At 41.6% G+C, this 14,457-nt stretch overlaps 2 protein-coding genes across 2 annotated transcripts; one reads left to right on the top strand and one right to left on the bottom strand.

Moving 5' to 3' along the window:
• Nucleotides 1–1,668: 1,668 nt before the first annotated feature.
• Nucleotides 1,669–8,141, top strand: LOC306782558 (melanocortin receptor 5-like; the record flags this gene model as incomplete). Its single annotated transcript, XM_079275978.1, has 4 exons — nt 1,669–1,836; nt 2,833–2,939; nt 5,732–5,920; nt 7,571–8,141. 4 exons carry the CDS (start codon nt 1,669–1,671, stop codon nt 8,139–8,141), a joined length of 1,035 nt encoding a protein of 344 aa, XP_079132104.1.
• A 4,550-nt stretch (nt 8,142–12,691) lies between these two features.
• Nucleotides 12,692–14,199, bottom strand: mc2r (melanocortin 2 receptor; the record flags this gene model as incomplete). The annotated part of the gene is made up of 2 exons (XM_079275979.1): nt 12,692–13,256; nt 13,847–14,199. 2 exons carry the CDS (start codon nt 14,197–14,199, stop codon nt 12,692–12,694), a joined length of 918 nt encoding a protein of 305 aa, XP_079132105.1.
• Between the last annotated feature and the right edge of the window lie 258 nt (nt 14,200–14,457).

The raw sequence follows: 14,457 nt of genomic DNA, 5'->3' as shown, positions 1-14,457 counted from the left end.
TTTTATGAAATCACGACAACAAAATAACCAATGTGTGTTGAAATAATATTCGATGAATAATTTAAGCCACGATAATTGAATCGAAAATCTTCCCCAGATTGGACTGCTTAGTACTTGTTGTGGAAGTCCCAGATATCAGGAAACTAAATTCCGTCATGTCTGGTTCATAACAGTCCGGAGGAGCTCCGTGGATTTCATCGAGCTGTATTCACTGTGTCTAGCAAGCCACACGTCGGCTGTTTACTACAGCTGTAGGAACACAAAATAAACAGATTTTGCTTTGATTTAACGGCAATATGTGTGTATCTGTCCGTCTGTCCACGGCTAACCTCACATACTGCTGGATCCATTAGCCTAATAAACTGTTGTGCTCATTTATGAGCTCATGCTCGAGGACCCTTCATGGTTACGGTCTTTCACAATTTTTGGTAAAAGCTAATTTATTGACTGTTTCAAGCTTGATTTATACTTGCCGCATCCACGAGGGTTGCAATGGCCAAAGTGACGTCACACCATTGGGCATGCCCCTACGCAGGTTTTTGCCCATCCAACATTTTACACCTACATCGACTCGGATGGGCGGAGAAATTTGAAAATGTTGAGCTTTGTGGATGTCTGTTTGCTGCGAAGAGACCCACACAGAGTATAACCGATGCAACATGTCCGTGCGATCGTCCTTGCGGAATGTATAACCGCTAATATATACTGTCATCGAATGCTGACTCCTCGCTCCGCTTAAAAGGCTGGTAGGGGCACCAAGTGATCAACAACTGTTTCAGTAGCCAAAGGCATTTACTGCAATTTGCTTGGCTATAAACAAGCCTAACCCAGTCGGTTGCAGGGGCCACATTTTGGCCTTTGTCGTGGCTCATTTGTGTTTTCACACGTTTGCATCAGTCACCTTAGTTCTCATACTCACTTGGCACACGGTAGAAGTATTAACTGGTTGCAATCTGCAACCGCACCGCGACGCCAAATCCTACACAAAGCACCTTTAAAGAGAGTTGCAAGGTAACCAGTGGCAACTTAAAGAAGGGATGAAGTCAAAAATGCCTTTCAAACCCTTTTAGACCACTTCCCTTGTCATATTGTGCACCTCTTTAACAATATATGCACACAATCCAATAACTTTTTTCCTATAAAACAAAATGTAATGTGTGCTTAGTGCCAATCAATTTCAATAATATCTTGACATCCATCAATCAATCTGCAAATTGAAGCACCAAGCAAGGTGTGTGTGGTGTATAAGAAGTGGACGTAGTCATCGTGACGTCACCCATTGGTTTGTGGACTGCAGTTTTGAAGCCTCGAGTTCGTTATCTTGGATTATGGCCGTTGCCATGTTTGTCTGTTTTTTGCAACCAATGAACCGACGATGACCTGTCGACTGAGACCATATACTCATGTTTACTGAGGTAATAAATCAAGTGAGAAGTAGTTTTCTCATAGACTTCTATACAACCAGACTTCTTTATGCAACCGAAGGAGTCGTCTCCTGCTGGTCAGTAGAGATATTGCAAGGTTTAAGACACTTCCGTATGTTATCTGAGCTGCAGTCAAAACAAAATATGACACTGTCTCACATTGACATGTGTTTTTTGTTGCAGCCTGCTTGAAAGATGGCATCCAAAATAGAGCAGCAGTGATCTGGACATAGCCACAGCAGGGATGAATCTGTCTGATGAGTCCTCCTACCCAGAGGAGTCGCTGCTGGGTAACTTCACCATGGCTTACTCCTCCTACCACCAGAACTACACACTCGTCCCCCCGCTGCATCCAGACAAGACCAGCACTTCCAAACCTGCAGCATGCGAGCAGGTCCACATCGCTATAGAGGTAAACAGTACGCATGGTACTGATCACCGAAATGTTTTTTTTTGTTGTATTGTTTCATTTTATTTTAATGTAAATTCAGGGGAGACACTACAGGTGAATACGGTCAAAACTTTAACCTTTAGATATTATAATTAAACTTGAAGCATGACAGGCAATTCTTTTTGTAGTACAATTTTCTGAACTTTGTTTAAATCGCAGACGTCACATTATCTTATCAAATATGTGCTAATTTGCATACAAGTTCAAAACCAAAATCTGAACATTGAATAAAGACAGATTTAAAATTCTTGTTTCATTTTGTTGATATATTAGAGTCAAAGGTTATAATAGAATGTTGGATATATCTCTGTATCACTCCATAAATCAGAAAATACTGTCAACAGCCATAAAAAATATACAAAATTTGGCCATGTTCTAGAACTAAATTGTTGTATAAATCAGGCTGTGAATCAATCAAGTTTTCTATAGGTTATAGTAAAATATGCAAATCAAGCATTATTCAATGGTAACTTCTGGTGCATTTGGGGAGAAATCTACAGACGCAAACAGACAAAGAAGTAAAATAAACACCTAAATGAGTATTTGGGATGTTTTTTCTCTCCACTAGTCTGAAAGAATAAATGTTATGAAAGCTAAATAGCACAAAATCTCAACATTGACCAGTGCGTGAAAAAAAGAGATATCATTCTGTTTTTCAGTACTCTATTGTGCTCTACTGTACTACATTATTTTCTGCTACACCCAATTACCTATTCACTAGTACTACACCTTCTACTGTAACTCTTACCTTGTTACTCTACATTGGTTCCCAACCTTTTTTGGCAGAAGAGTGACTTGGCCCTCTCGTAATGATTCTTTGTAATCGTTTCAAAGTTCTGATGTGTTAAAAAACAAAAACAACGCCCGGGTTGGGAAACATACTCAGGCCACCCTACTATTCTGCTGATCTTCACTCTTCCAATACTTCTCTCTTACACAGTATTCTGCTCTCCTCAGGTCTTTCTGATCCTGGGTATCATCTCCCTGCTGGAGAACATCCTGGTCATCACAGCCATAGTGAAGAACAAGAACCTCCACTCACCCATGTACTTCTTCGTCTGCAGGTAAACGGTTCAGCTGTTGAACACACACCATGAATATATAATGTAATAGACACAAAACAATCTGAATAGAGTCCATGCTGTTACATGTTCCAATACATATACCAGTGCAGCAGGATTGAACTAATCCTCATATGATTTGTACAATACCTTACTAGAAGTTATTGAGGTTTTTCTCGTGCGTTTTCCGACAAATGTCCAGCAACACAAGCGATCGGTATATCTGCACAAACCCCTACAGCGTTTAGGAAACAAAACGACTTAGTTAGGTTCAGGAAAAGATCGTGGTTTGGGTTAAAGTAACTACAGAAGAGGCTTCACTTTAGTAGAGAAGTTTCTTGACAAAAAAGTCAACATTGTCTTCTGGTTCTTTTTGCTTTTTGCTGTCCTGGCTCACGATTACGTGGATTACATATGAATTGATTACGTGGGTTATGTATACACATTATCGTGCATTATTTTTCAGAGTAGTAGCTACGAACAGTGCAGCAGTAGTTTATCAAACTTTTGCTATTCGTCAGTGTTTATCCGATAACTTGGTGTGCGTATATGCGATATAATAAACCACAACTTCATTAAGCATTATGCCCAATGTATGAAAAACATAAAGGGAAATAATAAAGGCCTCAGGCACATCTGCAAGATAACTAATAATGCAGGTGACACCTTAAGGCCCTGATCATCTCATTTTATATTGTGTTTTCATATGTTTTATGCACATTTCTGTGGAACTGAATGGAAGCATCACATATAAAAGTTAATTTGCACAGTAAAGTTCAGAGGTGTCAAAGTGGCCTTATTTCTAAAAGTGAAGATAATTTGCACATCTGGAGCTTGACAGAAACAGATATTTTAAATATTGTGATGCAGGGTCTGTCTCTGCCTATTAATTTCACTTACAAAAATAGCACACAATATGTGTTGCTAGAGGAAATAAATTAATTCTGGTCATAAATCATAAATTAAAAGTGAAAGAATAAAATGGCATATGGTCCGCCTGAGGCCTTTCTGAGATTCTTACGGAAACACGTTGCTTTTCCTGTTTTATCGACATGTGATTGTCCTGCAGACATTCGGATTCATCACAAAATAAATCAGTTGGATTGAGTGTCACCAAGTCACCAATTTGATGACTGCACCTGACGGGATACAAACATGACTTGCACCTCAGTTTTGACATAAAAACCCACATAGTGGACACGTTCACTGGCAGGGCTCTATCTTTGAAAAGTTCTGAGATGTTCTTTTAGAAGCGCTAGGAAGAGTCATGTACACACTCTCCTCAATGGGAGTCTCATGACGTGATTTAATCCCCTGCTCAAAAACCAAATCTAAAGAGTTTCATCTGACACACCAGCAGCGGGTTCGGAGACAGAGCAGACAGTCAGGTCACTGTAGAGTTTTTTGGTCAGCAAAGGTTACGCTTCCATTCATATGTGTTTTAATGATTGATTTCTCTGAGGCGAGTGTATCTCTACATGGAGTGACAGAGGAGAGAAAGAGAGGGTTACTGTAGAATGAGAGCATTGCTATCTTTCTCTATGTCACCATGACCTGCAATAAACCCACTGCCACAGCTCCATCAACAGTGAGCCAGTTGAGATGGTGGAGAGCATCTTGGAATCACCCTTAACACTGAACTCAGCATCACACATCTCCAGCTGGAAGATCGCTGCATTCATTACAAGCTCTCTTAGCTTTTCTTAAGATGTATATGTATGAAATATAAGAATAAATAAGCAACTTTGTTAGGACAAAGTAATTGGTTTCCTTTTTAGAAAAATCAACATTTGTATTGCTTGTATTGCACACAATGATATAAACCCATTTACAAAGTTTAAATCGAAAATAGAAATAGAAAAATTGTTTGTTCCGATCAAAAATTCTAAATGTTATCCTTTAAGGAGGGGGGGACGAACGAACAAACTGAATTCTTTAGTTTGTCAAGGTTGCAATTTAAGTCCAACTTTACAGCTATATAAATCAACTTGCCATTGTTGGATCGATATGCTGCCCCTGGCCTCTCCCGAGATGGAGAGGTGATGTCTGTTTTATGCTGGTGACGTGGTTCTAAAGTCTCCGACTGAAAAAGGACTACAGCAACAGCTGGGCATAGTAGAAAAGCACTGTCAGAACGGGACCCTGGAAGTAAATCTACGTTTTTTATTTTACAAAAACGTCCTACATGTCAGGAGATTAAATCTACTATAAATAATCATATAATTGAACATGGTATAAATTGAAGACCTTCCTTGGTATAACCATAACAACATCCCTGTCCCTGTCTCTGAAGATCCTCTTCTTCTCATTTAAGAAGACTTTGATGTCCCTGGTGACCCAAACCCAAGGCTTGTTGTCGGGGAAACAGCGTACAGTCTGTTAGAACAATATTATATACACAGACGTTAGCATTTATACAATCCTTAAGACCATGAATGCCTTCTCCATTTGAGTATGCTGTACTGCGCAGTGGCTGAGGGGTTAGAGCATTGATCAATTTCTCTACGCCTTGTAAGAATCGCAAGGTCAGCGGTTCCGAAGTGCAATTCATATTACATTTCTGCATTCATAGCAGTGCTTAAAATGCATTTTAGCTCTCTGTATTGACACCGCATTTTGTGCAGGAATGCATTGTGCCGGAATGCATTCTAGTTGAATTGTTGGTTTTCACTGTGATATGAATGTGTCTTCATGCAGGGGGAGGGCTGGGACAGCTACTCTTCATGCTCCTGTACATATTTGTGAATGTCTATGCATAGGTTCAGAGCTTAACCTAACTTGTTTGGTTGTTGCAGTCTAGCAGTAGCGGACATGCTGGTGAGTGTGTCCAACGCCTGGGAGACCATCATCATTTACCTCCTCAACAACAGACAGCTGGTGGTGGAGGATCACTTCATCCGGCAGATGGACAATGTGTTTGACTCCATGATCTGCATCTCTGTTGTGGCGTCGATGTGTAGCCTTCTGGCCATCGCTGTGGACAGGTAATGATGGAGGGAGACGGTGTTGTAGACAAAACCACCTAAATCGAGACTAAGTCTTGACCAAGACCAGAGGGTAGACCAAAACTTTGAGGGATTGAGACCAAGTCAAGACAAAGACCAGAGTGTAGACCAACACTTTGAGGGGTTGAGACCAAGTCAAGACCAAGACCAGAGTGTTGACCAAAACTTTGAGGGGTTGAGACCTAGTCAAGACAAAGATCAGACTGCAGACCAAAACATTGAGGGGTTGAAACCAAGTCAAGACAAAGATCAGACTGCAGACCAAAACATTGAGGGGTTGAGACCAAGTCAAGACAAAGATCAGAGTGTAGACCAAAACTTTGAGGGGTTGAGACCAAGTCAAGACAAAGCCTGGGTGAGACCGAGCCAAGACCAGACCGGTGCAAGTCCCACACTACATGACAAAGTTACAATTACATGTGGAACATGCCACCCTGAGGCACTCCTCAAATTGGTCTGAAAGATCCACATTCCTATAAAAACACCCACAGAAAGCAAATGAAGATTCATCTTCATTCAGCTTTCTTATTGGCATATCTACTGTATATGTGTGTATGTAGTATAGCACGAGAAAATAAATAAAAGCCATTGCAAATGTAAATTTGAAGTGTGGGCATTTATATTTCATTTTCCACAAACAAATCCAAACAAACACTAAGGAGCTGAAATCAATGAAACCATCTTCATTCAACAATTCCTTTCTATGTTTTACCATCCACCTTACACAGTACAATTTCAGTACAAGTTAGTTCTTGATATCTATTGAAATCCATGTATAACAAGAACACTCTCAAAAGAGTCAGTGTGCATAATTACATTGCTCTGCTTGTCGTGAAACAAAGTACAAGGTCTCCCTTTCAGTTCGTCTTATGAAAATGTTACGTAAAGACAACTTGCATAAGGTTTTCTAACAATAGAGGCTGTACAGTGTAATTAGCAAACAACTGCTGGATGGATTTCTGTCAAGCTTTTATTAGGAATTATTTTACTCAAATTCCACACGAAATCAACAACCTCTCTAATCTTTGCCCAGTGATAAACACAATATAATAACCTGTTTCTTTCTGAAAGCGGTCTTAGAGATGAGTTTACTCATCATGGTTAGTACTGCTCAGCCTGTGAATACCGTTGTAAAATGTCTTCCGTGGCTCTGGAGGAGCTTTGTCAAGTCTGGAAAATAACTTTGGAAAATAACTTTGATGATGTCATAGTCAGGGTTATTTTGGTTTCTTTTTGGAAATGTAGGATTCACTTTTAGGAGTTTACCCTATTTAGGAGTTTGCCCCTTCCAGGGACTAAAATTCAGAATATCTTGACCTCTGCGCCTTCAATTTTCCGAATGTCTCTCATAAGTATCCTGCATTACTGAAGTACCTCTTTAAAACTCAAAGAAATAAGTGGGTACATACTGCTGTATGTGTATTGCCTCAGATTGTGGTTTCCGAGAACGTGAAGGGCCCAAAACACCAAGTGACACAGATTAACAATGAAGCTGCCGTGACTGCACAGGGATATATTCCACTCTTCTTGGCATCTAAAAGGTCTCTGCCAATGATTTCAAATGTTCACTGGCTAGAAAACCATAGGGTACAGGTTACCTCAGAAATTAATTCATGTCATTATCTACAGGTACGTCACTATCTTCTATGCACTGAGGTACCACAACATCATGACAGTGAGGAGAGCCGGCTGCATCATCGGGGGAATCTGGACCTTCTGCACGGGCTGCGGGATCATCTTCATCATTTACTCAGACACCACCCCCGTCATCATCTGCCTGGTCTCCATGTTCTTTGCCATGCTGGTCATCATGGCCTCCCTCTACAGCCATATGTTCATGCTTGCGCGTTCCCACGTCAAGCGCATCGCCGCCCTGCCCGGCTACAACTCCATCCACCAGCGTGCCAGCATGAAGGGGGCCATCACGCTGACCATCCTGCTGGGGATCTTCATCGTCTGCTGGGCTCCCTTCTTCCTTCACCTGATACTGATGATCTCGTGCCCGCGCAACCTCTACTGCGTGTGCTTCATGTCCCACTTCAACATGTACCTCATCCTCATCATGTGCAACTCGGTGATTGACCCACTGATCTATGCCTTCAGGAGTCAGGAGATGAGGAAGACTTTTAAGGAGATCATCTGTTGTTACAGCCTGAGAAACGCCTGCACGAACATCTGTGCTCTGACAGGTAAGTACTGAGAGAGACAGACTCAGAAGGCCAATGGGAGAATTTGTAGGATGAACCGACTGCAGAGAACTGTTTCATTGCACTTTTCAGCCACTACAGTGTACAGTCAAGCACATTTTTGTCTTCTGTCCATTATGAACTGGAAAGGGGACTGCCACCATTTGTAGGGAGGTTAAGCTACTATTTCCTAATGTTGTCGCAATGTGCACAAAGTGGCTACAATATTCGGTACTTGGACAAACAGCCAAGACCATTTGAAAGTGCGTTGCAGAAAACAGTTTGTGTCCTGCCTTTCATTTTAGCTGACATTTCTTTGATTGTTCTGCTTTGACCTTATCTTTTTTTAAATCAACACTTTATTGACAGGATATTATCATTTTTGTTACTATCTTTTGTGGATCTTAAATGATGTTGTGTAAGAGTCCTGACATACTTTCTGCTAACTACTGTATGTGTAGGCGTGAGCATGATGGCTACCTGTTCTCATTCCCGACTCGTCAAATATCGCTGCTTGGTCAGTGTCCCTCGGCGATGAAATTCCGATGTACTGATGTTTTCTTTAGTGTACGTATGGGTCATGCATGTTATTAACAAACTCCAATGTAAACATATTCACGTCATTATAAGACCGTCAGAGCACAGGGCATAGTATAAAGAGCGGGAAAAGAGGTCGCGGTGGACGGTTGGGTTTAAACAAACACAGGACTGCTGTTTCCCGTGAGAAATAAAGTAAACTTTGTCTTATTTTACCAAGGTTTTATAACATAACTTAACGCCAATTCAAAGTTTATTTTGAAAAGACACTATGTAACCAGTGGAAACTAACATGTAGTCTCCGACACATCCAAAGTTGACACTAGAGGGGTATGTAAAGCGGCATGGTTTGAAGCATAGCCACACTGACCAATCATCGGTATTTGATGAGTTGGGAGTGAGAACGTGTTGGCTATGTGGATGAATGGGGTGGGGCAATGAAGACAACAACAAATGGGGAAAGTTTTGAGGGAATCTAATTGAAAGTTGCCTCAATTGATGTCACCGAAGTCAATGTTAGCTGTGACTGAAATGCCAGCCTCTCATTCATTGAATTAGGTTGTGACAGCGGAGATGGATCTGGCAAAAAAAACAAACTGAAAACGGCAGTTAGTCAGAAAAAAAATGCTCTGACATGTCATTTTTGGAGGAAATTCAAAAAGATGATTTCCTTGTTGTTCAGTACAGAGGACAAAACAACACTTTAAACAAAGAAGTACCACAGAGACAATCTTGTGTTGAATAACAAAGAGGAAGGGGAGCAAATCACAACAAGCTTACAGTCTATCAGAGCTTTTAAAAACAATATCTACTCCAACATCACGTTATTGTGGTTCACTGTTGAGCAGATCATTTTCACGAAAATGTTTTCACCAACCCAAGAAACATCACGACTCTTGCCTCAGTTGTTTTGCCTTGTTCGCACCTGTTGCCATTTTCGGCGTCGGCTATCAATCGCTAATTAGAACTCAACTAGGTGTTGTGAGCCGGTCTTCTAGAAAACCCTGGAGCCGTGAAGATTCTGAAAGAATACGCCCATTGGCTACTCATCCAAATATGATTGGTTGATCAAATTGTCAATCCAAACGTACGCTCTCATTACGTTGAATTGTCAGGGCATTCTAACGAGGACATAAAATACCCTGGATGGTGAACTTTCTCCCCAGAGACTTTTAGAAAAATATCTGATTGGTTTGCATTTTATTTTTCATCACAAAACCACTTCAATGCACAAAGTACGGACAGAAAACAACGCAAACAAGTCAGCGTCATTTTATATTTTATTTTATTTACAGAATTAATCAGACCAAACCAGGGTTTTCTCTGAACACCTTGAAGGCCGTGACATTTTGCTAGTTTGTTATCTGTAACTGGGGAAAAGAAGGCTGCTGCTGAACTTTTGGATGGCATTGCCAGACAACAGCCAATTGTCTGCCACTGCGGTATACCTAAACCCCCCCCCCCCCCCCCCCTGCTGCTGCATTAGTGGGATAGTTAATGAACAGCTTCCTGAAATCTGCCAACGCTCAGTCGCACAGCCGTTTCTGCTATGGTTTGAATAAGGAGTCACTCTCTTGTCTGTATTTTCATATTAATTATAGCTGCTCTATTCTGTCAATGTGCTCACTGATGTATGACAATTCTTACTGCATCCCTGCCAATGCTCTGTAATAAACTATGTCAAGATGTCAGAAGTTTACACTTGAAATGTAAAAATGAATGTACATACCGCTTTACAGTGCTCTCTGTAAGTGTGTGTCAGTGGCGCCTACCTCCCAACTGAAAAGCTTGAGAGAGCTTTATCACACAATGCAACCATCTGCCTGAAATTGCTGTTCTGCATAATTTCTTAGTGGTAGATTCTAAGCATTTGTTTCCCAGTGTTATGTAATATGTATTCCCAAAAAAAACAATTTGTATTATTTGTGTCTTGAGACTGATCCATGGCATTTTTTTAATGCACATAGACAGCGAGACAAGAGACATTTTTGGAGAAAGGATGTTTTTTGTGTTGTAAATTGCCTTAACGTTGCTTCCATACATGCTTATTGTAAGTCCTGCGCAATTGTGAGATCAAAACATGAGCATATGAATATGCACACATGGAAACTGCTTTAATTGAAACGCAATGGTATTCTTTTCCCTACAGGTTTATTTATTGGAGAAAAACTGATTTTCATTTTGCTCACAGTACATCCACCTTCAACATGACATATCTGTGGAATTATGCAAAGTGATTTATTGTTGTTGTTGATTGTGAAGTACAGTTCTCATTCCCACAGAAACAGCAGCAAAAACACTGAATGTGATGTGACACTGGACAGGGTTGAAGCCCACATGCTGATCCCATGCTCAGCCCTAGGTTTATGTACAGTGACACCATATTAACAGTTGTGTGGACATTGTTTATGTTAGTTATGGTAAAGATATAAATGTGAGCTGCTGATGCCAGTGTCGGTCACGTTGCTTGAAATTATTTATTTTTTATTTATGAGTCTGCAATAAAAGCAAAAAAGGTAAAGTGGTGAGCTGTTTTCACATTATTGTTTGCACCAGGAGCTGTGGTAAACCGTGGTCCTGTGAATCATGGAAGTCACAAGATTATGAATGATCCATATGAATAAATAACGTCCTTTGAGTAAAATAGGTTCTGAGCAACGTTCCTACGTGATCATTTTTGAAGAGATTGACATTTGGGTGGGGGGGGGGGGGGAAATGAGATTGCATCCAAGTCCTGAGAGAGACGGATGATGGGGTGAGGGGTGGAAGGTTAGACAGTCAGCGAGGCAGAAAAAAGATGGCAAGTTATCAAATGAAAAAAAAAGGAAACACTCAGAGGTGCATGGTCATGGCCATAGAAAGGATCCGTCCTTTGTTCGCATGTTTACGTTCAGCAGGCAGCCTTGCAGCCATTTCAATCAGGAGAAACAAGTCAGATAATTAAAAGATAGTTTATTATTAGCAGATTATATGTGATGATAAAGTGTTGACAGAGTCTTTGGTGCTTGGACTCTACTCTTAGGGAGATTTGTAATCGAGGGGCATCTGCCCTGAGCAGCAGCAAGATAAATCCAGACACTGTGGTGGCTGATGAGGCTGAAAGATGAGATGATGAAGCCGATGTAACTGCGAAGATTGGGCAGAGATGGGGAGGTGGAGGGGTGCGTAACAGCAGCATAAACGTACTGAAGGTAGACAGACAATCATATTTAAAAGAGACGGCAACAAGATGATAGGCTAACGATGTAATTGTGTCGCTGTGCTATTTGATAAAAGAAACCAGCTAAACAGCTAAATAATGAGTGAGCATGCCTGAGGATTGATTGGCAGATGTATGAGAAATAAACTACGGGCTTAAGCATACAAGAGATAGTCTTCCTGTCTGAACTTACGCTAGACCTTAATTTCCGAACTGCGATCCCTTCCCAGCCCGAAAACATGACATCATATCTTCACAAAAGGGATCCTTTCGAGTCATAACCCAGGTGCATGGAAACACAAATTACATGACAACAAAGCAGGTAGAATAACATAAAACCCAAATAACACAAATCAACAGGCCTCTGCGCATTCTAGCAAAACTGCAGCACTAAAAACTGCATTCCGCCACACACTCACGACCACCATTCAAATATTATTCACATCAGAAGGTAACAATATTAACCATATCATAAAAACGACACGCTACTGCAGATGTTAAAACAAAAGCTGTACACTTACCAAAGCTGCTGTTCACTGTTTAAAGATAAAGACCATCCTCCTTTCTTTGATTACAAAGAGTTTAATACCGCGGTTGTGGTTGCAGTGCAATGAGATAATAAGCTAATGGGAAATTTTTTTCCGAATATATGTAGTGTATTTATGAAAAATAGTTAAATTATAGAATAGCTATAACTTCATAATTCTGTCAGGGCCAGCAGAGAAGGCCTTGCTGGCCCTGATGGCCCACCACTGGTGTATTGTTGTCTGCAGGTAAAGGGTAACATGCACAAAATCAAACGCTGAAATAAAAGTCAATAGATCTTGTCTATGAACACCTCTTCCAGTCTGAACAAAGCAGCATCTTTCTGAAGGTGTGTCTGAGCTCGGCGCTGCGGAAGGCATAGATGGCCGGATCGATGAAGGCGTGGCTCATCAGCAGCACCACATGCAGCTGGAACAGCGAGCGGTAACACTCACAGTACGGGTTGGCGGGGCAAACCATGATGATGATGAGGTGGAGGAAAAATGGAGCCCAGCACACCACGAACACCCCAAACAGGATGGTGAGAGTCAGGGCCCCTCTCATGCCGCTGCCCCACTGCCGCTGACGCCGGCACTTCCCCCCGCCGCCGCCGGCAGCGGGCAGAGCCGCGATGTTCCTGGCATGGATGCGTGCCAGCATGAACATGTAGACGTAGAGGAAGCAGATAATTGCCAGGGAGACAACAAAGAAGACAACAAAGCAGATCATGATGAACTTGGAAGCGAAGAACCTCACCATGAGCACGGCAGACACCCCGCATGTTGTCCAGATGACACCCAAGATGGCCTTTGTGCGTCGCATCGTCATAATGTTGTGGTAGCGAAGGGCGTGGAAGATGGTGATGTAACTGGAAGTGAAAACAAATAATTTTGTCATCTGAAAGTCGGTTTATACAGAAGTTTTAATAAAAGTAGCCAGCTACGCTTTTTGCGACGGTACTGATAAAAATGGCTGCCACTCTGGCCATCCTGATACATTGATTTGAACGGGGATGTCCGTGGGTCTTTTAATAAGCTGTGGATCTATGAGTTAGAGCCCAGAGTTCAACACTTCTTTAATTTCTCCCCAGTGTCCAGTTAGTGAGACATGTTGCTTTGAATTTAAATACGAGCAGAGGATAATTGGTTATAGGGTCCACAATCCACAGAGAATCAGTTCAAAACAGCCAGCATAGCAGTAAACTGATCAACTAAATCCTTAGTATACCCACCATGGTTCTGGTTTCATTTAAAGTCACTGAAGCCACTTTCACCTTTTATTTGAAATGGAACCAAATAGCTTTAAGCATCATGATACCTCTGATAAGGGGATTCTGGTGGATTACTGTGCTAGAAATAAATTCATACCATCACATTCAAATCTATCCCTCACACTGTTAAAGGTATAAATGGTTTAGAAACACTGTAAATGTAAAACATGTCTGTGCTACATACATACCGGTCTGCAGCAATAGCCAGGAAACTGAAAATGGAGCCCACAAACGACATACACAGCAGGGAGTCCATCACGTCGTCCAGGTTCGTCTCAGAGGGACCTTTCTTCTCCAGGTGTCCCACGTTGGCAAACATGATCATCAGGTTCTCCCAGGTCTTGGTGAGGCTGGCGATGGTGTTGAAGGCCGCCAGGCTACAGATGAAGCAGTACATGGGCGAGTGGAGGTTCCTGTTCCGTATGACGGCCACCACGACCAGCAGGTTCTCGGCCAGGCTTACCACACCGATGGTGAAGAAGAGAGGGACAGGGACCTTCACCTCGGGGCAGTCCGACTGATTCGTCGTGGTAGTGTTCATAGTTTTGACTAGATTTAGAAGGTAATCAACATGGAAACTACAGCTTCCTAGACATTAACATTAATGCTACGTTCTCAAGATATGGAGAATCGTTTGAGAAGTATTATCTTCAGTGTTGGATTGCGTCAAGGTTAGCCTACAGTAGGCTATCAGAGTATCTAAATTTTTCATTTTTGCCTTTAATCTTCAGCAGAGTTATGTGACCAGCAATGACCTAAAATGGGGGTGGTGGTGTTGTCAGCTGATACAGTGTGATTA

This window comes from Melanostigma gelatinosum (genome assembly GCF_949748355.1).
Source record: "Melanostigma gelatinosum genome assembly, chromosome: 9".
Taxonomy (NCBI): Eukaryota; Metazoa; Chordata; class Actinopteri; order Perciformes; family Zoarcidae; genus Melanostigma; species Melanostigma gelatinosum.
This window is presented reverse-complemented; position numbering and strand designations above follow the sequence as displayed.